The sequence below is a fragment of the Eulemur rufifrons genome, chromosome 18 (genome assembly GCF_041146395.1).
Source record: "Eulemur rufifrons isolate Redbay chromosome 18, OSU_ERuf_1, whole genome shotgun sequence".
Lineage (NCBI taxonomy): Eukaryota > Metazoa > Chordata > Mammalia > Primates > Lemuridae > Eulemur > Eulemur rufifrons.
The window spans coordinates 58,937,057-58,961,114 of record NC_091000.1 but is presented as its reverse complement, the minus strand read 5'-3'; the positions used below and the strand labels follow the sequence as shown (position 1 = coordinate 58,961,114).

At 48.8% G+C, this 24,058-nt stretch overlaps 1 protein-coding gene across 1 annotated transcript in view; it reads right to left on the bottom strand.

Annotated features, from left to right (window-relative positions):
* Nucleotides 1-1,323: 1,323 nt before the first annotated feature.
* The window catches only part of GFOD1 (Gfo/Idh/MocA-like oxidoreductase domain containing 1), a 104,899-nt gene continuing 82,164 nt past the window's right edge, over nucleotides 1,324-24,058 (bottom strand). Inside the window, exon 2 of the mRNA XM_069493054.1 lies at nucleotides 1,324-3,735. Within this exon, the coding sequence (XP_069349155.1) occupies nucleotides 2,816-3,735 (920 nt within the window). The 3' untranslated portion in view covers nucleotides 1,324-2,815. The remainder of the gene's footprint in view (nucleotides 3,736-24,058) is intronic.

The window sequence follows — 24,058 nt, the reverse complement described above, 5'->3', positions numbered from 1 at the left end:
GAAAGCTTGATATTTCAGCCTCACATTGCTGCTCCCACTCAAGTCTCTGCATGTGACAGGGCAAACAGAGCACTAAAAAGTATCTCAAACCCATTTGCTGTAATTTTTACATTTAAAAAAATTAATTATCTAGGTCTTTTATTTCTCTCATTCCTTCATCTACCTATTACATGCATTTCAATGGATATTAATAACATTTGAGTATACTTAATAAAATATTTTTTCATGCTTCTTTTAAAGAATATATATTCTTTTTATATCCCCAGCCTCGAATGAGAATGTTTCAGATACTAAATATTTATCACAGAGCTCAGAGAACTTTGGCGGGGGGAGATCTCCCAAGAATTATGGTTAAGTACAGAAACATAAGATTGAATCCCCAGCAATATCCCTACTGAGATTGTAAATGACTTAGAAAAATGAGACCCATTGAGTCGTCCAGCTTTCTTCACCATCAGTCTCAATCACAGCCTTTCAGGATAGGTAGAAAAAAAAAATTCTTTCAGTTTCCACAAAAATTATTAATACTTTCCCAGAGAGCAATTTAGGAGAACAGGAACCAAAATGGTCCACAACATGGCCCTCTGCTTAAAGTATCATTGGGAGACTTCTATTCCGGCAAATCTCCAGTTGAACTGATAGCTGCAAACCCTGGAATGATCAGAACAGTCAGCAGATCAGGGACCATAATGAACCACGGAGAGCTGCAGTTAACCAACCCTACCGCGTTGCAGCTAGGCCACGGGATGTAGGGTGATTTTTCCAGGAAAAGCAACACTTACTCCTCTGTACTAGGAAATGACCAACATTCCTCTGCTGTACTAGGAAATGACCAACATTCCTCTGGTGTCTGGACACACCCACACCTGCACCTCTGAGGGGCCTGGGCTTTGAAGCATATTGACCCTAGGGAGGGGCACGGGGGATGCAACTGATTGGACTGTTGGTTGTCAGATTTTGCCTACTCAGAGGCTTGGGGGTGGACTCCAGGCTTCTTAAGTTCCCCTCTAGTCCTACTGCCAGTTATCTGGAAAGAAGTCTAAACCTCAGTTGCACGCCAAGGACACCTGTTTGACTTCAGCAAGCCTGTGCGCAAAGGCCATGGAGACTTAACAAGGAATGGTCTCCACCTCCAGCCTCAACAGATGTCTGATGTGGGGTGAAAGATTAAGAAAAGATAACAAAAGGACAATTCCTCATTTTCAAAATGTACTTGACTTCGTCTTTCTCTCAAGACCAGATCTGAATTTTTAAGAATGATTTCAGCGACATTCGATGAGAGCAGGCACACACAAATCCACGTGTGTGTGTGTGTGTGTGTGTGTGTATGTGTTTATGTGTGACTCTGTCCCTTAGGCACTGCCTGCTCCGAGCCTGCAGTTTGCCGCCTCTGATGAAGCTCTGTAAGCAGAGCGTGAAAAGATAAGAGAGACAGGAGACAAAGGCCACATAGAAGGATATGTTTTTTCCAACATTAGCCTTCTTGACCCTAAGCAAGCCCCTCAAAGGGCTCTAAACCTCCGTTTTAGAAACACTGAAAAAATTATGTTCTGTGTTGTCCTTTCATTTTAATACCTATACGAAAATTTTCAGGTGTCAGAATCCTGAAAGCAAAGGCCAACACTAAGGAAAAGAGCCTTGACCCTTTTTTTTTTTTTTTTAAAGGAAAGAGGATTCTGAATGGAACTGAAGGCTTCCCTTTTACATCCACAAAGCTGGGTGGATCTCCTACAAGCCCTTCCCCAGTCTGGCAGGAGAGATGTACTTTGAGGCCCAAAACACCTCCCAGGCCAGGCTGACTTCACCTTCGGTCTGGGAATTCACCCTGCCACACCGAGGCACACAGCTGTCCCCAGTCCTTGAGGGCAGCATTTGAGCTTACGGTCAAACTCACACTTTGTGCTGTCTTTCTGGTGCTGCCTGGAGAGCCACGTGACAGGCCACCCCAACACTTCAGTACGGAACCCCTCTTACACTCAACTCCACCCTGACTGCAAAGCATTATACGGTGACTCCTTGCAGTTTTTGAATTGTTGACAAGCTAAAAGGGATGTTTTATTGTCTGCCTGACCTGTTTCAATGCAGCACGTGCTCTCTCCTGGTGGCTGGCAGGAGCCCTGCTTTCTGCTCCATTCCTGACCTCTCTGTCCCTACCAGGTGAGGGGCACTGAACCAAGCAGGAAGGCACACCACACCCTCAGAGCTTCCTATGAGGAAGACCCACCAATCAAAAGCTGAACACTTTGTTACTAAGCACTTTGTCCTTCAGACACTTTTAAGTAGAATAAAAAGTGGCTTCCTGCAATCTGAACTTTCTTACCAGCCCACCCCAGCCCCTTCCCAGCCCCTCCCCAGCCCAACAGGCTTATGTGGACCTGCGAAGAGGTGCCTTTTTCTGCCAGTAGTGTGTGTCCAGGCAGCCTGGCTCACACTGACTTTGCCGTCTGCTAACATGCCTTGACCGTGGAGGACCACTTGGCTTGCAGAGCAGGCCAAGGGCGTGGGGTGGCTGAGGTAGGGAGGGAAGCAAGCCCTCCTTGCTTCTCACAGTAAAGGGCAGCAGGGGCAGCTAAAGCCCCTCCGTCCTACGCAGACGCCCCACAGGGATGGTGCGGGGAATGGCAGGCCCTCCTGAACACTCCCGGGCTATGAGCTCAGCCCACCAACAGTCTGGTTGCCTTCCCAGATGCCATTTATTCATACTGCTCCGCCACCTCCCCCCCGCCACACTCCCGTGGCCACCCTGTCCCCTACGTCTTTCACCCTCTGTGGGCTCCCCGCAGAAGGCCTGAGTCCCCTAGGTCCCCAGTCCACGCTAACAGTACAGGGACATCCTGCTCCGGCGCATGGCCTCGCTGATCAGGTAGGCGGGGCTCAGCTCGGGCTCCTCCGTCATGATGGCAATGTTCTGCCACTCGCCCGTCTGGCTGGACCTCTTGATGGTGTCCACCACGCACAGGGCGTACAGGCAGTCGTCGAAGGTGGCGGCCATGGTGAGGGGCCGCCCGTCCCACGTGCGCCGGTCGTCCTGGTCCTGGAAGGCCTGGCGCACCGCCTGCATCATCTTGATGGTGCCGCGCAGGTAGGGCGAGGGGATGTCGCTGAAGGCCTTCTCGGGCAGCAGGGAGTTGCTCACGGGCGTGGCGTCCTGCACCAGCAGCTCCTGCTCGGGGGCGCTGTTGCGCTGCCCGTACAGGTCTGTGCCCACGGCCAGGAGGCGCCCGGCTGAGCCCACCACTGTCACGTCCTGCTTGAACTCGCCGGGCACGTTGAAGTTGAGGGTGACGGTGCAGCACACTCCGCCCTCCAGCACCATCTGGAAGGTGCAGAAGTCGTCGCTGGTGATCTGGCGGATGCCCTTGATGTGGTCGGTCTGCTTGACGAAGGTCTTGAGCAGCCCGTGGACCTTGACGGCCTTCTGGCCGGTGAGGAAGGTGAGCAGGTCGATGATGTAGGTGCCCACCGAGTGCAGGCCGCCGCCGCCCATCAGGTCGTCGCAGCTCCAGTTGTACTTCTTGCCCAGCAGGCTGCCGCTGTGCACCTGCACCTCGCACACCAGCGGCTCGCCCACGTAGCCCTCCTCGATCAGCTGCTTCATGCGCACGAAGGCCGGCAGGAAGCGCAGCACGTTGCCCATGATGCTCATGAGCTTCGGGTAGTAGTGGGCGGCCGACATCATGCGGAAGGCGTCCAGCGGCGTGGCCGTGCGGTCGCAGATGACGTTCTTGCCGATGCCTGCGGGCGGGAGGAAGGACAGCGGGTCAGAGGTGGCGCGCAGGGCGCGAGCGGCAGGGGGCGCTGCGGCCCGGAACGGGACTGCGCCTGCGCGGGTTTCCCTACGCCACTTCCTGTCCCAAGAGTCTCCATACAAAGGAAAAACTTTGTGAAGTTTTGTAATGAATATTTTGTAAATAAAGGTACATTTAGCTACAACTTCCCATTTTCCCTATGTGTGGCGATTTTGGGGACACCCTCTATTTCCTAGCACCTTTTATATAAAAAGAATACGTTCTGTATATTTCAAAATTACTTTAAATATTTAAGTTGAATTACTTGGCTTAATATTGAACCACTGGTATTGAGTTAAACAGTAAGATTTAAGATATTTAAGTAAGCTATATTTTAGAAATATTTAAAAATACTTGTCAAGAAAGTATAAAATGCTTCACTTCATATTTATATAGATCTATATCATTTTATATAGAAATTGATTTTGCTTTTATATTACTTAAATATAAAATATAAGATAGTTCTATTAAAGTATACAATATCTTTTTACATATAAAATATATTTTGTTACAATTGTCATATAAAATGTTTTATATCTTTTATAAGTATCATTTTTATTAAAAATGTATTATTAAAAATATCATATATAGCGAAGAAAATAGTATCTGTATCTGGACAGAGTCAGAATATGCAAGCGTAGATCCTAGCCAAGGCAAGTCTGATTAAGAATTTCTTAACGATACCCTTTGAAGGTCTAAGCTTTTGGCTGTCACTCTTCCCGCCTCACACCCCCAAGCCCTCCAGGATTATACTTTGAGTGGGATCTTGCTTGTTTATTTTGCAATCTGGATTAGAGGTGGCAGTGGTCACAGATGTGTTTAATGTTTTTCTCTTCCCTTAAAGAGCGGATATTGTCTACATCTGAGGGGTGGGCAGTGCCTATTTCCTCCCCTGCCCCCATCTGCCTCAGAGTGGGGTGTGTTGCTTTTGGCCTGTGCAGCTCAGGCCACTGAAGAATTAGTCTTGTGTGATGACTGTCATGCGCATATGAATTACAGGGAGGCCAAGATGCCTCTCAGAGCCCTTTAGGAGACTAAGTGGTTCTGGGTCTGGAGAAAACAAAGGATCAAAGGAAAGGAGAGTGACAGGGAATGAGACAGGGATTTTATTCCATAGAAGCCAAGAGTCAGGGAGGAAGAAAAACAACTCAGATAGAACTGGAGAAACAGCCAACTGGAAGGCAAAGGGAAAAAAAAAGCATCACACAGATTTGTTAGCAAGCCAGGTAAAACAGATGCTAGGTTGGAAGACTCGGGGAGTTCCTGAGTCAAGGCATGTGCCTGCCTCGGGCAGGTCTCTGAGGTCTAGTTGTGCTCACACATAGATCTTCTAATGGAGACCTGGGCACTCCAGCCACAGATGGGGGAAAGACTCCAAGGGAAATGGAGTGATGAGACTCTCCACCCCCATCCCACTTGTACTGGCTATGGGCACTCCATTGACAACATCCAGGAACTCTTACAACACACTGAGCTAAAATGGGGTTTTGTGGACATCCTACAATTGTAAATGCAGTGCAAGGACACATGCACAAGACTGCAGCCTGGCACGTGGCTCTCTCATTTTCCCATTGGAAGAGCTAGCCAAACAACAGAAGTGGTTAGCACAGATCGAAGAAAAGAAATGCAAGCAATGGCTGTCGGTTTTCAGGTGCACATCTAGTTCTGGGCCTGAGCAAAAGGCCTGCAGCACACGTGTCCATATTGGCAGAGCTCGGCTGGCCCCCTCATGACCACAAACGAGCAGTAAGAAGCTCTTTCGATTCCTAGTAACCAGATGAGGACTGAGGCTCTGGCAGAGGGATGAGGCAACATTGGTTTGTATCGCCAAAAATGCCGCACACCTACATAACACAGTGTTTCGATAATATGATCTTGTAGGCATTAGGCTGACGTAACACTGGCTCATGCTGCCAGGAACAGATTTATATGTAAACGGATTGGTAGGTCACTGCAGGGGACAGGTGACACATACTGCCAAAATCTGCCTCACACCTGTTGGGTATGGACTCTGGCCTCTGCTACACCCTACTTCAAGGTCCCCCAAACCAGGACTTCTGAGTCATCTCCTTACTATACTCTATCAGTCATATTAATGGTACTTAAAAAAAGTTTATCTTACTTTCTGCTATTATAAAAAATGTAAAACAATGAAAGGAGAAAAGAATGTGTAGCGAAAAATAATTCATACCCCTTCTGTACACACCCAAATCACTGAATGGGTAATTCTTTGCAGCTCTATAGAGGAAAAGATTCTGATGAAAGCTTCAGAAAATGCAATATGAACATACACACACAACTGTACTCCATCCTGAAACTCATGCATGGTTTCCCCAGGGCTCTGAGACACAGGCCTTTCTTTCTTTAGGCTACTATGTATGTTGTGGTTCCACATTATACAATAAGGTCCTCTAGGATAAAGACTGGGTCTTCTAATTTCTTAAGTTTCCCTTATGCCCACAGCACCTAGCTGTGTCCTGTGTGCAGCAGGAACTTAACAAACGTTGTCACCTGGCCCCACTTTTCTGCCCACAGTCTTTTGCAACACCCACACTTTACAGATGGGTCTTGGCAACATCTTAACACACAGTATCTTCAGAAGTCAAAAGAGATTTCTAGGAATTTATCATAAAGAAATAATTTAAAATGCAAGCACAGCTTCTTGCCCAAAGATGGTTCTCACTGCATTATTTATTAAAGCAAAAAGCTGAGAACAATGCAAATTCCCAGCAGAAGAATGGATATGTAAACTGTAGTATAGCCATATAATAGAATATTGTGCAGCCACAGAAAATTGATGCTTATAAAGACTTTTCTATGGCAAGCAAAATGATTGTGATGCAATGTTAAATGAAAAGGGCCCCATTCATAAATATACTATGATATCAACTCTTTCTTTCAAAAGACAAATGCAAAAGAAAAAACCTGAAAGGGAATACCTCAAAATGTTTACAGTGGTTAACTCTGATTAGTAGGATTATGACTGAATTTTATTTTCTTCACTATATTTTTCCATACTTTCCAAGTTTCTAATTTTATGATCAGAAAAAAATACTAGTTTTTTTTTTTTTTTAACCCAAAACAGACAGGAAGATCCATGTAGGATAACATTCAGTATGATGGTGAAGCGGCCTCCAAAGTCTAGGGTAGGCTGGCAGGTCACACCTCCCGGGGAGCTGTCCCAGTTCCTGTGGCCCTGGAGAGCTGATAAAAGCTCTGCTGACCCTGAACTCTGAAAGCTTCTGAGGCACAGGCTATGTTGCCAGGTCTTCTTGCTCCAATTGCTCAGGACCTCCTTATGATTCTTGGTGAAAGCTGTGGACTCTCTCTCCAGAACACGTCACTCAAACAGACACACAAAACCCTGCCACATCCTGAAGCCCACATGGACCCCCTCAGCTTCTGAGGTGCTGGCATCTCCATTATAAATTATAAGATAACTCCTCCAAGCCCCTAGGACATATTGTTAAAAATAAGGTAATGCTTCCAGTTTTAACAGGATCCTAAAGTGCAGAGCCAGCAGACCCTTCACAGATTGGTGAAGCAGTGTGTGTTTTCTCTCTGCTGCCGTCTGCCCTCAACTCTACCTCTCTCTCGGTGGGGCTTCTGCAAAGCCCACTCTGGAACCCCCAAATTCCTCAGATTCTTTTTCCCAGATTTACCTCACCAAGATCTGCCCTATTACAAGGTTCTTGGTGTTGCAACAAGAATCAAGGGTTTCGGCCGGGCGCGGTGGCTCACGCCTGTAATCCTAGCACTCTGGGAGGCCGAGGTGGGCGGATCGTTTGAGCTCAGGAGTTCGAGACCAGCCTGAGCAAGAGCGAGACCCCACCTCTACTAAAAATAGAAAGAAATTATATGGACAGCTAAAAATATATATAGAAAAAATTAGCCGGGCATGGTGGCGCATGCCTGTAGTCCCAGCTACTTGGGAGGCTGAGACAGGAGGATCGCTTGAGCTCAGGAGTTTGAGGTTGCTGTGAGCTAGGCTGACGCCACGGCACTCACTCTAGCCTCGGCAACAGAGTGAGACCCTGTCTCAAAAAAAAAAAAAAAAAAAAAGAATCAAGGGTTTAGGCTAAAGGAACACAATTCCAAGTGTAGACTTCCTGTCTTCAGATATGCCTTTGTCTATGCAGGTGCATTAATGTGGCACCTTTCATCCTTCATCCGTGGTTCCCTTCATCCCCAGCCACATGCAGTGTAAACTTGCATCGTCGAGCACATGGTTGACACATGCCACAAGCCTGGGTGTGTTAGATGCCACTCCATACATGCTAGGATTCCTCCCAAGGAAAGTACACAGATACCTGCTCTCCAGCCTGCCTCTGTCTGTCAGCCTGGGCCTTGGGCCTGGCTTTCCAGCAAATCCCATGGTCTTTGGTGTCTTCATCATGGTCATCTGTCTCAGCACAATGTCTCTCTTGACACCCCCAGAGAAAGCACTGAAACGAACTCTTTAGGGAAAAGCCCTCTCTCACCATTTAGTGTAGGAAATATTACATAGGGCAGTCTTGCACCCCTCCCTGAACATGTGCCGATGATGTTTCTTTGAAATGAAGGTAAGTAGGTTCCACCAGGGAAACAGAAAATGACAGGTTCAGGGAGAGGCAGAGGCCCCTTTATGAGCCCTTTACCAGCTGTGGCCAAGTCCTAATGGAGAAACCTACAAAGGCTCCCCTCACCCAGCAGGGAAAATATATCACCGGGTCTCACCCTGCATGGCCCGGGAGACAGTCTGCCCTCTCTCACTCCTGGGTGGACAACTTTACTGAGGGGACAGGAGAGCCGTCTGTACCCCCCGGAGTCCACACGCCTCTCACAGCACCATGCCCACACGTTCTTCAGCATTCAGGTTTATATCCTCTTTTGGCAAAATGCGGTGCCCTCCTTCTCGGGCAAAAGATCAAAAACATTGGGACTTGAAACGATCTGAGAGAAAATCATGCTGCAGAGAATTAAGCAAAGGGACTGGAAACGTATGGACTCCATTTCACTCCAAATAAACAGGCAGTGCAACGTGGAAAACAAGGGGAAAAAGAAGTGCCCGAGAAGATGTGTTCTGTGTTTTGCCAAGCCCCAAGTTTTTCCCGAGCAGTGGGAGACTTTTGGCAAAGCCCTTCGGCACTCACAAGGATGCGCCACGATGGTGGAGGAAGAGGAGGAGTTTTCTGGGCACTGGGGGCTATGCAGGATGGTGGGCAGGGACTAGGAGCCACCATGCCACAGCTCCACACTCAGCTCGCCCACCAATGGCTCTGTGCCCACACCCAGAAGCGGATGGCTTGGTGCCACATTCGTCAATGTGATGCAGTGTGACCATGGGTGGGTGGCAGAGAACACATGGGGACTGGTCTGGGTCTTCTGAGGAAGTCTTCAAAACCCACCTCCACATAGACCATGCGCCCCTTTGCATTAGGACAAAGAGCTAAAGCTGGGCCTTTTGGGGGCCTTTGGGCTTGAACCAACTTAATTTTCTAAGACAAGAACCCCTCGGCAGCAAATAAAGCAAAACTACCTGTCCCTGGAATGGTGGGACTGACACCTTCCCGCCTAAGTCTCGGAGCTGAAGTTGGGGACACAATGAGATCCCCGGGAAACTTCTGGAGGGTGAAAGTGCTATATGCAAAGCAGCGTGTCTGCTCTTTGTCAGAGCTTTTAAGTTAAGTAATTTCAGAAGGAGCTTTACTGCCCTCCTGAGATCCCTTGTGGGGAAATGAAAAATTGGCTTCCTCCAAAGCCTGCTGAATGTGTTCTCTGCAACTGAGCCAAAATATCCACGGCCCCCACAAGGGGTCAGTGCTGTAGGGAAGGAGTTTCCAACCCAGAGACCCTCAAGCCAACTTCAGGCAGCTGCTCCCCTCCCACCCCCCAAGCTCAGAGTCCCCAAGCTGTGGCCGAGTCTGCACTCATACCTGCTTACCACCTGCAGAGACAGGGCTCTTGTGGGGGCCGGTACTCAGTGTACATGGGAGCCTGGGCAAGTGCTGCCCATTCACACCTCTACGCAGACAGAGGCTCTCTGCTGTGCCACAGAGCAGGTGGCCTTTGCTGCCTTTGCTCAGGGAGGTTATCCCTGGGTACCGGGAGGATGGTTGCCACCCAGCCACCCAGAGACGGATTATGATTCCCTAACATAGTCAGCCTGGAACTTCAAAGCATCCCTCCCTGTGAGGACATTTCCAATTACACACTCCCTTATCTAATCATGGCAGAAATCTTTGAGGCCAGGCTGCTTTCCCACTGGGTCCTCCCAGTCATTCCACCTGTGTTGACAGCCCCTTATCTTCTGGTCCTGCAGGCTGGCTTGCAGCTGTCCCAGCACATTGGCAGAGCCTCCCCCAAAAGAGGTCCTATTGGAACACAATTCTAGTGTTTCCGATTTTTTCTTCCTATATTTTCCTCCCATTTGCAAAAGGTAGAGAGGGCTTTCTTTGCATTTCAAGCAGGAACTCATTATCTTCACTTATACTCTGTTCCTTCAACATTTCTATGCCAGGCACTGAGACTAAAAATGAATAGGAAAGATGAACAAGAGCTCACAGGCTGGCAGAGGAGACCGACCAGGAAATGAGTGATTATGGGATTCAGATCTGAAAGAGGGATGAACAATAAGAGCATGAAGGAAGAGCTGCCCAACTGATTTGGACATGGAGGAAGGCCCTGCTGGAGAGGGGACAGTTGAACCAGGTTCTGAAGCATGCATAGGAGTTTGACTATTTGTCATTCAGAAGTTTAGATCAAGTTCAAAAAATGTTCTAAAACAAGGGTGTTTAATCTGGGATCTGAGAAACTGCTAAAACTGGGACATTTACAAAAATTGTGTGCATATATCCTGATGTACAATTTTCTTAGGGAGAGGTTCATTAGATTCTTAAAAGAATCTATGTTTCAAAAAAGATTAGGTGGAACTGGACTTTAGAATGAAGACAGGGAAAAAAGGCAGGTCAAAGACAAATCTCTGGTTTCAACAGAACTAAATATATGGACAGGCAGGGCAACTTATAATTGTTCTATCCCTGTACCCTGCGACATGGGACATTTAATCACTTTCACTCACTCCCTGCAATATTCCAATTAGTTCAGCTCTGTCTCTTTCCTTCTTTATTTTTCTTTCTGCTAATCTCCTCCCCACTCCCCCAACACATGTACACACACACCCCATACTTTTTTTTTCAGCTTAGAAAGTGCAAGAGAAGTGGCAGTATTGTTAGAGTGACTATCTAAGTCCCACTCTGCCCTCTGGCCCTTCCTCTATATAAACTAAGAGGAAAGCCCCTTTGGTGAGATTAAATCTCTGATCTTGAATCCCCACAAGACTTCCTGACATAAGTACAACTTCCCAATTCAAAAGACTAGTCTAGGCCGGGCACGGTGGCTCACGCCTGTAATCCTAGCACTTTGGGAGGCCGAGGCGGGTGGATTGCTCGAGGTCAGGAGTTCGAGACCAGCCTGAGCAAGAGCAAGACCCAGTCTCTACTAAAAATAGAAAGAAATTATCTGGCCAACTAAAAATATATATAGAAAAAATTAGCCAGGCATGGTGGCACATACCTGTAGTCCCAGCTACTCGGGAGGCTGAGGCAGTAGGATCGCTTAAGCCCAGGAGTTTGAGGTTGCTGTGAGCTAGGCTGACGCCATGGCACTCACTCTAGCCCGGGCAACAGAGTGAGACTCTGTCTCAAAAAAAAAAAAAAAAAAGACTAGTCTGTTCTGTTCCTAGTAATAACGGTACAATTTAAACTAGCAACAACAGCCATTTATTGAGCACTTACTTTGTGCCAGAGGAGGTGAGTGTTTTACATGCATTTTTATTTTTAAGCCTACACAACTCCGTGAGGCAGGTACTAGTACTGTTCCCATCTTCCCGATGTGGAAACTGAGCCTCTGAGAGGGTAAGCAACTTGCCCTTGGTTCCACGATTCAAAAGAAGTTGTAGTATTGGTATTTGAACCCAGATTGTCTGGCTTTAGGGCCAGCCTAGCCTGATTTCTGCACTTACCCTGCTTTCTGGCCCCCCGTGTCTTAAAGCTGCCCAGGTTAATTCTTTGCACCCATGTCACCCAGAGAGGCATGGTTCCATTCTTGCCGATGCACACGTGTGCAATGTCTGCAGCACACAATAAAAGGAGGGCTCCAAAGAGAATCGTGTATCTGACTGTGGTAAGCATCAGAAACCAGGTCAGTGAGGGGCCCAGTGCTCAGCTAGGTGACATCTGAAGTCCCAGAGCGACTTGATTAAGTTTCCATCCTAATTTCAAACTTGAGATGGAAATGGGTCAGGGTGACCCATATTCAGCTCCTTTGTCAAGGCCCCTGGTGCCGTCAGTGGGCTCTGAAAGCGGGTCACAAGCAATGAAAGGAAGTCAGCCTGGCTGACAGTGACAGAACTTGGTAGTGAACCGAATTAGATGTTCAAGTGCTTTTCTACACCAACCCACAGGTAAGGCTAGCCCCTATCCCACCGACCTTGTTATGGACCTTCCCCCATGACTTAGGCCCGTTGTCTGGGCCCTCTCTTTGCACAGGAGCCCCGATCAATACTTGAATTTTCTCTGATAAGATCATCCAGTGATCGCGCCCATCTGTAACAGGGATTTACTCCTGAAACTCTTTCCAACGTCAGTTTCTTTATTGGTAAATCCCACACTGCTCCATCCGTCACTACAACTTATCTCTGAGGCTGAAGTTGAAAATGAAGATACGATATTGGGAAGTCACTAGCCAGCTCCTTCCAGCCCGGACAATCCCCAGGAGAGAAAAGAAAAGCTTGCCGCTTCCAGCCCAGGAGAGGCCGAGGTTCAGAAACAGCAGGTAGGTATGCAGGCCAGCTTCTCAGGTAGGAGGCCCTTCCCTACCTGTAGGTGGCACATTCAGTGGGAGTGTGAGGGGGCAGGGAGGTGGAGAGGAGTCCATGGGAGAATGGAGTTCTGGGGTTGGATGTAGTGGTGACAGTGGTCAGGGACTTGGGGACAGAGGAAAACAGCCAGGACTATGAACTCCAGCAGTTGAGTCCTGCTATGTTGGCCCCAAAGCCAAATGACACCCACTGCACCTCAGTGGTTACTATTCTGGGAGCAGCATGGAACAGCCACTCTCGAGCCACCATTCCACACATGGACAAGCCAGGATTCAGGGGGCACCATCTGGATCCAAGGACAGAGCCAGAGTCAGCTAAGCCACACTTTCTCCATAGAAGTAGCCACCTTCTGGAGGCGAGGAGGGCAGAAGGCAGAACCACTGGGCTCCCAGAGCATCCAAAAGAGACTAAGCTACTTAGAAATAAACATGATCGGGATGGGTGAGATTACTGGGTTGGTCTACAACTGCATTCCCTCCCCACCCACCTAGCAGGAGGAGGATCAGAATGGTGGTCAGCTTGGCTGTTGGGAAATAAAGAAATCTACACTTTCTCTTCCTTAGTGAATCCCCATCACACATCCCAGAGGGTGGGAGTCTCCTGTCATCACCCAGAGCTCCCGACAAGACCTCAGTACCTTGTTGCTGACGCAAGTCAGCGCTTTTGAGAGAAACACTAACCTCACTGTGTGCCTGGTGTGAAAGACAACAGCCTTTAAACGAGGCAACACCTCACAAAAAAAGTAGGAAGCTCTCCATTCAAGGGGCATTATGCTTTAGTGAAGGGATCACAAGTGTATTTACTCAGCAGATATGTTTTTTGAAAACCAGGATATTTCACAAAGTCTAAGTTTTTGGTCTGGTCTTTCTTTAAAAATGGAAAGTTCCAGAAACACCGGGTTTGTTCTCCAGAGCCTCCTGCATGACAACAATCAGTATAGTGGCTGCATAATGGCTTCCACAGTTAGACGGTGCGTGCGTCTCCAGTATACCACGGTCCCCACCTGTCCCTATTACACCACTGCACTGTATTAGTTGTCTATGGCTGCTATAACAAACCACCACAAACTTAGCTTAAAACAATCCCCACTTACTACCTTCCAGCTCTCTAGATCGGAAGTCCAGGTGGGCTCAGCTGGGTCCCTGATGAAGGTTTCCCAAAGCCACTCTGGGTGCTCACTCAGGATGGTGGCCCCAGTTCCTTGTGGCTGTAGGACTGAGGTCCCCCTCTCCTCACTGTCTGTCCAGCTTCTACGGAAGCCCACATTCCTGCCATGTGCTCCACCTTCTTCAAGCCACCAACAGCACGTGGAAGTTGAACCCTTCTCACACTTGGAATTTCTCTGACTTCCTCTTTGCCACCAGCTAGGGAGAACTTTCTGCCTTTACAGAGCTCCTGTGACTAGATCAGATCTGCCTGGAGGATCCTCTTTTCGCCATAGAGCTAATCATGGGAATATCACTGGTGGGCGGAGGTCTTCTTAGAATCCTGCCTACTCATTTGCAGTACCTGCCTGTGAGCTCTAGAAACCTCCACGAGGAGGAAGAGTGTCAAGTGTTCCCCTGGTATTAAGTGCCTCAGACATGTGTCTACATTCCTTTGAACCTCCCGTTGTCTCCGTGTTCTTTCAGTAGTTTTCACTCCATCAAAAAGGCAGACTCAGTGAGGTACTACTCTAGGGTTTTTAAAACCTAAGATTAGTCTGCTTGTTGCCAAGGAGATTGTGTCCCCGACTCCCGGCTCTCTGTAGGCTGCAGTCACAGGAACAGGTGTGGGCAGGGTGGGAGCCTCGGTCTCTGGGGCAGCAAAGAGCACAAAGAAGGGAGAGACACTGAAAGTGGTATGTCTTCCCTTGGTGTCAGGGCATCCCACTGGCTTGTTTAAGCGCCACCCTGGCACCATCGTCCCCATTTGCAGAGAATGGGGAACTGGGGCTTAGAGATTGTGATTGCCCCAAAGCAGAGATATGCGGCAGGCCCAGGCTGCAATTTCAGTTCTGTGATCCCAAAGCTCAGTGTTGCCCATTCTCCATCTAGAGAGTGGCTGTGAGTGGAATGGGGAAGAAGGGATCGAATGACTGGGCCCCAGAGCCACCAGGTGGGTGAATCAAAGCAGCACCAACCCCTCGGGGCCGGCATTGTGCTGAGAGGTGATTTGGGCGGCAGTGGAGGGAGGGCAGAGTCTAGGACTTAACAGGGGAAGAGCGGGGAAGCTAGAGGAGCCAGAGGCTGGATGTGGGAGGGTACAGTGGCTGCTCTCCTTGAAGGCAGACAGTTGGCTGCTCCACATCTGTGGCCATGAACCAGCCAGGGCAGCTGAAAGATTATTACTGGGGAGGAGAGAGGCTGGGGAAACCAGCCATTGTGGTGACGGGGTCCCCACAGCTGAATAAAAGAAGCCCTGCAGGGGCCCCTGCCTCCTGCGAGTGGGTGGCCACTGCCTTGGCCAAAGGCACCGGGCAGCAGTGGCTTGCCACACACTCCACTTTTATGAAAGCAGGTGCCAGCAGGAGGGCCACCACGGGGCCACGCTGACACCACCTTGTGAGCCCAGGAATGCACATCTGGGGTGTCGGGGGGATGGGGGGGATGACAACACCTTGGTGTGGCCAAAACCTGTCCTAGAAAGGAAAGCAGCCCCATGCTCCGTGCTTCCCCACAGAGAAACAGTGGATCCTCCCCCTTCAGCTGTGAGAACCCTGTCATCTGCTGCTGTGGCCAAACAACGGCCATAAAGCACCCCCGAACCAGGAGGCAAACCAGCTCCAGGGCTCCACCCACAACAGATGGTGAGAATGATTAACCTGCCACTTCCCAGAGCACTTTCACCTGCAGCATCTCCCCGTGGTGGCCCCAGTCTGGGCCAAGGCCTGGGAAGTGGTGGGAGGTGGTGATGCTAGAAACTGACAAGTAACTGACAGTGCAATAATTAGGTGTTTGTGTGTGTACTGGGGAGGGGGGTAGCAGAGATGTGTAATTTGGGGCAGGGGGGGGGGGGGGCTGCCCCACCCTTGAATCTCCTTTCAGTGCTTGCGAAATTCCACAGCTGAGAGCCTTGGTGGGAAGTACAGCTCCTTCCCACCGTGGAAGCCAGCAGACTTTGCAGCAAGGCATGGGCACCTGCCTGGGTTTGGCCAACCAGAGATACCACCTGGGCCTGGCACACGGGATGGAGGAAGGTGGAGACCCATGCTGGCTGCTGGCAGTGGGGCAGCAGCATCTAGTTTCTGGGGCTGCGGTGGCTGTGAAGAGATGACGGCTTCTATCACCCGGCGCCAGCACCATCACAAGCAACGGAGTCTGTCCACGCCAGAGGGGTTCCCTGGTGCGATCTGGACTGTGGCTCCAGCTCCAAGCAAAACTTTCTCTGGTCCTCTTGTTTTCCAAGCCTGCTTCCCCAGCTTCCCATACATTTCTTTGAGCAAATTAATGTCCTTCCAAAAAATTCCATTGTGCTAAAATCAGCCAGGTAGTTCTGTTGTTGGCAATTATTATAAGATACTTCTTGTATACAACAGGTTTCTAAGCTCTCTGGACCCCTTTCTGAAACAGATTGATTTGGGCACAGAGGAAACACTGAGTCCTTTATTCATAAAAAGCAGCCGAGATCCAGCGTGATTTACCCCAAAGGGAAGTGAGCGGAGGGTCAGGGGCTGTGGATTGAAGTTGTGATTCCAGCATCTGCGAACTGGGTGATGCCGGCCGTTCTACATCGAGGCGGCCCCATTCCCTTATCTATAAAATTGGAATAATGATCCCTGCTTCACAAGGCTGCTTTGAGGATGAAGGAACGTACAGACACTGTCCTGACCCATGACAAGTGCTCACAAACGTCTGCTGCAGTCAGGAGCAGATCCAAACAGAAACCGCACCAATCAGCTCTGAGAGCTACAAGGTTTCAAACCAAGCCGGAGGCAGGGGGGCAAGCACACGGCAGCGCAGCGGCCAGGAAGGGACAGACTCCAAAGCAAAGCGGGTTCTAGGTCTGGCTTTGATTCCATGTGCAGAAACACACCATCTGTGAAACGGGGCTGGTGTCTGGCCCGGCCAGCTTGGTGAGACTGCTGAGAATAGGAACTGAGTAATACACAGGAAAGTGTGCTGAAAGGAATAAGCCTACTGCAAGAACATAGTCACTGCCAAGATGCAGGAGCAAATAAAACTGAAAAACAAACCCGCTGCAGCATTCTCTGCCAGGGGCCTCTGGGCTGAAAACTGGATGCTCTCATGATGAAATCAAAATGCAGAGCTGTGACCCTGAGTCTGCCCCAGTGAGTGTCGGGATGGGGTGCTGGCAGGACCACCTTTGCAAATGACACGTGCACGCTATGCCACACGTGCCCTGGCAGAGACTTCTGTTGGCATTACTGGCTGTCTGGGGGTGGGGCAGGGAGGCGAATGCAGGGCAGAGGTTGCCTGAGCACTTAGCCGAGCACCTTATTAGCTGCTCCTAGTAAATAATTAAAGCTCAGCCAGCTATGGGAGGCTGCAGATTAAAATCCCTCTTTCCAAATTACAAAACCTCACCCTTAGTTGCAGCTGATATTTTGGTAGGTCTGTGCTACCATCCTCACGGGGCCCAGAGTCACCGGGAAATTGCATCCTGTCAACAGAGTTCAGAACCTCAGGAATGGGCAAGGTAAGATTAGGGGGTGGGGCGGGTGTTTACAAAGCACTTGCCCCAGAAACCCCAGCCTCCCTCCTGCAGCCCAGAAGCCAGCAGATTTCTTCCCTCCTACATCCTCTTCTCTTCAAGGGACAGGGCTTCATTTTTCACCTCAGAACCAGATGCCAACAGCTTGAGCTGAATGAGATGAAGGTTTTAGCAAGCCCAGCCATCCAAGGCCGAAAGGCTGGAAAACTGCTCACTGGGGCGGAGACCAGTCATACTGCCCCAGATCCTGGCTAGGAGAAGTCCTGATGCTTTGTTTTCTTTTGCAACAGTATGCAAACAATGCAGACTGTTTTTAAAGGCAGAAAGCTAGCTGGCAGGAGCTCCCAGAAAACTGGGCGCACCTGGACCTGTGTCAGCCCCAGCATCACTCATTCAATCTGAACAGCTGGAAAGCCCACAACGTGTCCCCACTTTACAGATGAGGAAAGGGGCTAGGAGTTAAGTTTGAATACTGCCTCTTCGGTACAATACCATAAGGGCCTAAAAGAAGCCAGGACACAGGCGATAAAGGCTCCTGGCCCTGGGGAAAGAGTCCAGTGGGCCGAAAAGTTTCCCTTGTACATCCCGAAAATTCTTCCACATGGAAGGGATTCGCACTGATCCCAGGAAAGGGATCTACCAGGGAGTGCAAAGCAGTGGCATAAGGTCTGGGCTGTGGCTTTTAGACAGAGAATAAGGATGGAGGCCCGGGTGTGGTTTGCTTAGTGCCCCAGTGGGGAGGGGCGCGGACGGGTGGCTTATCCCCTTCCCTCCTCCTCCATCTCAGCCTTTACCTGCACTCCTCTCACCAACACTTCCTCTGAGACAGGCTTGTCATGCTCAATCACACTGAAGTCTAAAAGCCCACCTTGCAGTATGAATAATAAAAACCCACAGTTATTGACTGACGCACTTACTACCACCCAGCAAAGTGCCTTGCGTGAATCATCTTCCTGAATCCTCCCAATAACCTGAGTAGGTTATTGTCATTCCCATTACACACAGTGAAGCCAAACCTTCAAGAGTCAAGGTTCAAATTCACACCCTAGTACGTGGCTGCGTCAGGATCCAAACCCACATAATCTGGCTCCCCATATGTGTGCTCATCTCGATCACAGTACATTGCAATATTAAATGCAATTTGATAGGTGGTCAGGCATGACTGCAAAGGAATCAGGCTGTAATGACGGGTTTTCAGGTAAACACTCATTCAGTCCCAACATCCATTAAGGTCCTACTGGAGAAGAAATGAGAGCAGGGCACCCAGGTCCCTCCCGGATCTTGTATTTTCCATGACTAGTTTCTGCGCTTAGGAGCCATGGCTCCCACTAACTCACGGGTCCCATCAGCTGGGGGGTCAGAGATGTGCACAGTACCTTCTTGACCTTGAGAATAAATATAATTTTCTGAGCTCCGATGCAAAGCAAAATAATCAACTGCCCCTTAAAGGGTTTTTGCATACAAATGAAGATCGATCTAGGAGACTTCTTTGCCCAAGAGGTTGAGGTTCTGTTTTATTGAAGCTTGAATCTATTATCATTTCATCAATTTAGACTGTTCTTTCCAGTCTCAAAAGGCAGACCTACACCTCCAGAAGGAAGGGGCCCTCAGCTCACAGAGGAGGGTCAGAGCTGGTGGCAGCAGCAGAGTTCAAGTTCCAGCCCCCTGGGGTATCGCACAGTTGGACGCTGCCAATAGGAGTTGCAGACCTGGCTTCTGCTATCTGCTGACCGACCAGGAGAGCCCAGATAACCTGGTTGCTTAGCAACCACTGCAACCTGACGCCAGGGGAGAGCAGAGGAGGTGCCTGTCGGGTGTGAGGTGAACAGTCTCATCTCGGGCATGTGCCAGTCTTCTGTATGGGTATCTTAAGACAGGATAGGACAGGCAGGAGAGATTCCACCTGCTCCCACAGGGCTCTGGTCCTAATAAACTGCAAGATAATATCAGCAACCTAAAAGTGCCATCGGAAGCCATGTGAAACAGTTCATGGAACTGTTGTTCAAAATTGGCAAGTAATGATGGTGTGGGAGGGAGCCTCCGTTAAAGACCAACCAATCTGCAACAAGGAATGTTTGCTGTTCTGCTAGGGCTGGGGATGGGAAAATGGTGATGTAGGTTCCAAAAAGAGCTCTTAGTCTGCATTTCTGATAGGCGAGGGAAGGAAATCACAGGATCATTGTTCTGCTTTCTCAGTGCATCAAGATGAGCCAGTCATCAAGGGTTTTGTGAGTAGAAATGGCCCAATTATTAGCTCATTGAACAGATGGGTGCCTTGTGTAAGCAGGCCAATTTCTATTTGGGGACTAAATGTAAATATTAAATATAGTGTAAGTGAGGTATAGGAAATGCACAGTAACTAACACAAAGCTACCTGCCTTCAAGGTCTTAAAGGCTAAAGAATGTATTCGGTGGAAGTTAAAGCACTTCCAGAGTAGAATAGCAGTAAATACTAATTTATATAAAGCCACTAATGACTTCCTCCTCAGTCCTCTCTCCACGGCACAGAAAGAGCCCTCAGGTCTATGCAACTCACTTCTTTAGATTGCCCTTCACTTGCTTATCTTATCAGTTGCCCCAGGCCAGTGAGTTTGAGCAATTACTTTTTCAAACAACCACCTCAGCACTCAAGGTCCTCTGTTCCCCTTGTATTCCCAGACCCTAAAGGATCATGATGCTGAATTTCCCAGGGAGCCTCCTGTCTGTCAGGCCCCAACCCCCTTCTCTCTCACACACACACACACACACACACACACACGCAAACCTACACGTGGGTGCGCAGGACACACACCCCCTGAAGCAGCAGGCTAAAGCCACTACCTGGAAAACTGACTCCAGGTAGCACCTGGCCCAACTGCAGAGGAATCTCACCAAGCTTGTGGGCATGTGGCTGTCCTGGCCAGCCAGAGTCAGCAGAAGTGCCATTCACCGGGGCAGGCGGGCAGGCTGGGGTTCGGGACAGAACCCACTCAGCCACCATCCACTCCTGCAGCAGCCCCCCATGAAGCTCTGCTCCCCAAAGCCCTGCGTTCTGCAGCTCTGCCTGGTGGCTCACCCCTACATACTCCTTTACTTTTAGAGGTTGAGTAATCAGCATATGTGGGCATGGGGTGGATAACAGGATTACCGTGGCCTAGTCCCAACTCTGCCACTATCTATGTGGCCTTGGGTTCCATTTCCTCATCTGCAAACTGAGGGCATGGGGCCATAGCAGCTGTCCCGAAGTGTTTCTGAGGAACACTGGCCCTACGGGCTGCTCATTGTTGTGCCACCCATAAAAAACGGAATCTAGGGTCAAGAAGTTTGGGAAGTGCTTGTTAAAAATGTAGAAAAGTTTCAGTTCTGTGTTCCATCCCCATAACCAGCCTCTATCTCATCTCTCACAGTCCCAGGATAGAAGACTAGACCTGCCAACCTCACCCTCACCTCCTATCTATGCTTCTGGTGTTTCTGTTTTGATGGTTTCGAGGCAATTGTAAACACCCAGTTACATAGGTACACACACAAGGAACTGAAGTTGCAAGCGCCTGCTCCAGAGGAAAAGGTTTCTCTAATCTGATACAGTACTTCTCTGAGCCTTTCGTGTTTACGTGTGGCCTCCACAACATGGAGCAATGCCCAAATTATGCAACCATTCCTTTTTATAGCAACGGGAACATTGGAGAGACAAGGGAAGATAGTGTTTGGACTAGATGTTCTATAGGGTCCCTCCGAATACAATATCCCATGATTTACAGCATCCATATAATGCCTTGTTAACTAAACAGCCAATTTGCATTTATTTGGGGCATGTGGGAGCAGAGAAGGGCTGAGAAGGCCAGAGGGGCTCTGCTGCTAAGTCAGGGCTGTGCGTGGTCCCACCCGCTGGCCCTGCACACAGCCTCAAGGGAGAAGAACACGCTCCTATCTTCTAGAATTCTGAGTTCTTCTAGAACTCCCAACAGGTCTGGAAGCCATAGTTCAAGGAAGGTGGGGCTGGGAAAGCACTTAAGAACATGTTGGGGAGCACATGCTACCCACCCCACCCCACACACACACCTTAAAGTCGAATGAGTAGAAGTGGTGCAGCGAGACGTTCAGGAAAAACCGCAGCACCTGGGCACGCAACCAGCTCGTTCCCAATTCAAACAGAGGTGCTTTTGCCAGCTGCTGACGTGCAAGCAATTTTCTAAAGGTTCCTACTGTGTCAATATTGGCTTTAAAAAACATCTGACACCCCTTCTGATCTATCATACTATTAATCTATTTGAAACACACACACACACTCACACACACGTCCCACCTGTTTAGAAACTTCATCTTTGCCACTGCCCGTCTTACAGCCTTTGAGACTTTCCCACGTTGACCATGATTTACCTCCCCTGTGTTTCCTCTGCTCCATCCTCAAGTTCAAAGGTTTGGCCTCCCCGTACAGATTCCCACCCTCACTCCTCTGCTCCCTACTCTCCAGTCCCCATGTGCCACCCCACTCCAAGGTCCAAGTTAAATCTCATGTCCTCTGGGACATCTTCTCTGAGGACCCCAAGCTTCAGGTATCTCTCCTCTACCACTGGCTGCCTGAGCCAGCTGTTACCATGGAACAGGAATTCTTATGCTTTACCATATAATATGAATTCCTAGTCATATTTTCCTGTATGATATTGAAATCTCCAACCACTTGGGAACTCTGTAACAGCAAGCAGGTTCCCCCAAACTTTCTGGGCTACCACTTATGTTTGGTTTATATAAAATATATTGGATAATAATAGTATCTACCTCAAAAGATTACATGAGGCAATGCATGCGAATTGCATCATGACCATCTTCAATAAATCTTTGTTGCCTGAAGTTAATCCAAAAAGGGAAGGAGGAAAGAAACCCAGAGGAGGAAAAGTTCACAGATGCTTAATTAAGGTTTTCAAGGTTATAATGGGTTATTTCACGAAGGATGGTGAGCTTTAGATTTTTTTGTTTGTTTGTTTCTCTGAAGGCAAAAGGTGAGAAATGGACTTAAATTGCAGTAATCTTAGCTGGAACTACCTGATGGTGCCAATGTAGCTTCAGTAGAGAAGCTTGACAAAGGACAAAGGTCGGGGGCCAGCCCGAGGGCTTGGTCTGACCTCAAAGCTCTACCACTTATTTGGACAAGTAACTTAATCTCGCTAATCTTTGGTTTCCTCATCTGAAAAATGGGAATAAAAAGCTGTCAACTTCACTGGAGGGCTGAGAACCATCTCAAGGGCCTCTGGAACGCAGTAAGTGTTCGATTCATTCTAATGATGGCTGTGATGCTATTGTTACCAATGGCTGCTGTGGAGTTTGATTCCTTCAAATGGTTGATAAACAGTTACTTTTAGTAGGTAGTTGGTGAACAGGCCTGCCCATGGCATATGGGAGAACTACTTGAGGTTCTGAAATTTGTTAGACCAGGGACCACTCTGGTGGGCACAATGATGTGGCTGACCATGTACATTGCCTTCCCCTTGCTTCGTAAAGAACTGCTTCCAGGCCAGGTGCGGCTGCTCACGCCCAGTACTTTGGGAGGCCAAGGCGGGAGGATCGCTTGAGCTCAGGAGTTTGAGATCAGCCTGACCAAGACTGAGACCCCGTCTCCACTAAAAATGGAAACAATTAGCTGAGCGTGGTGGTGTATACCTGTATACCTTGGAAGGCTGAGGCAGGAGGATCACTTGAGCCCAAGAGTGTGATGTTGTTGTGAGCTAGGCTGATGCCACAGCACTCTAGGCTGGGCAACAGAGCGAGACTCTGTCTCAAAAAAAACAAAAAAGAAAAGAAAAAAAGAACTGCTTCCTCTGGTCAGTATGCTCTGCACCTGGGTCTTCTCAGACAACTGACTCTTGTTATTTCACACTGGGGGAGGGGAAGACCACCTGGGGAGATGGGTGGAGAGGAGCAAGGAAGTCAGGGAGATTTCCAGGGAAGGAAAAAAATGGGAAGACAGGACGAGGCTTTCTGTGGTCATACCCTCGGCTCTCCACCCTTGTCGAAAGACACCCCCTGGCCAGTCCAGAGAGAGCCGACAGCAACAGGGCAGCTCCAGCGCGGCTCTCCATCCAGGGTGCTATGTGGGGTTCCCCGAAAACAAAGTCTCCTTCCTCTCTCATGTCTCGAGTCTGGTGACACCAAAACTTACTGAAGGGCTGCTTCTTTTTTTTTCTTCAACAGCAACAAAAAATTTATTTATTTGCAACACAGCCCAGTCCCATCACTTAAATATAGGAATCACACTGCAAGCATCATTCACACCAAGACAGAGTTCCACGTTTCCCAAAGACAGCAAGCCCGTCCCCCTGAGAGACCCAAGGCCAGGGTCAAACTGAACACATGAACCAGGCAAGCCCAGATGAAGTCAGCTCCAGGCCTTGGCACGTTTCACCTTCCCCCACACCCCTCTAGGCTCCTCCACCCCCAATCAGGCCAACTTCTAGCCTCTGAGCCACCTGAAGAGCTTCTTTTTAATAATACCAACCACTGCTTGAGTTTTCAAAAAATTTTTAAAAATTGATTTAAGAAACCAACTTTTTTTTGGTGGGGCAATTTTTACCTATTCGATTGATTTGGATTCTGCAGTATAGTTACCATTATTTTCCTTGGCCAATTTCTTAAAGAAATAATGTATAGGTTATTTTGCTAGCTAGCTGATAGACTGTTTTTAAAAGATTTACTTTGTAATTCGTCATAAATGATCTTTTTCATGATTTTATGTAAAATTTGTATTTCACATAAAAAAATGAGTAAGTTCTTCGTGCATGATATG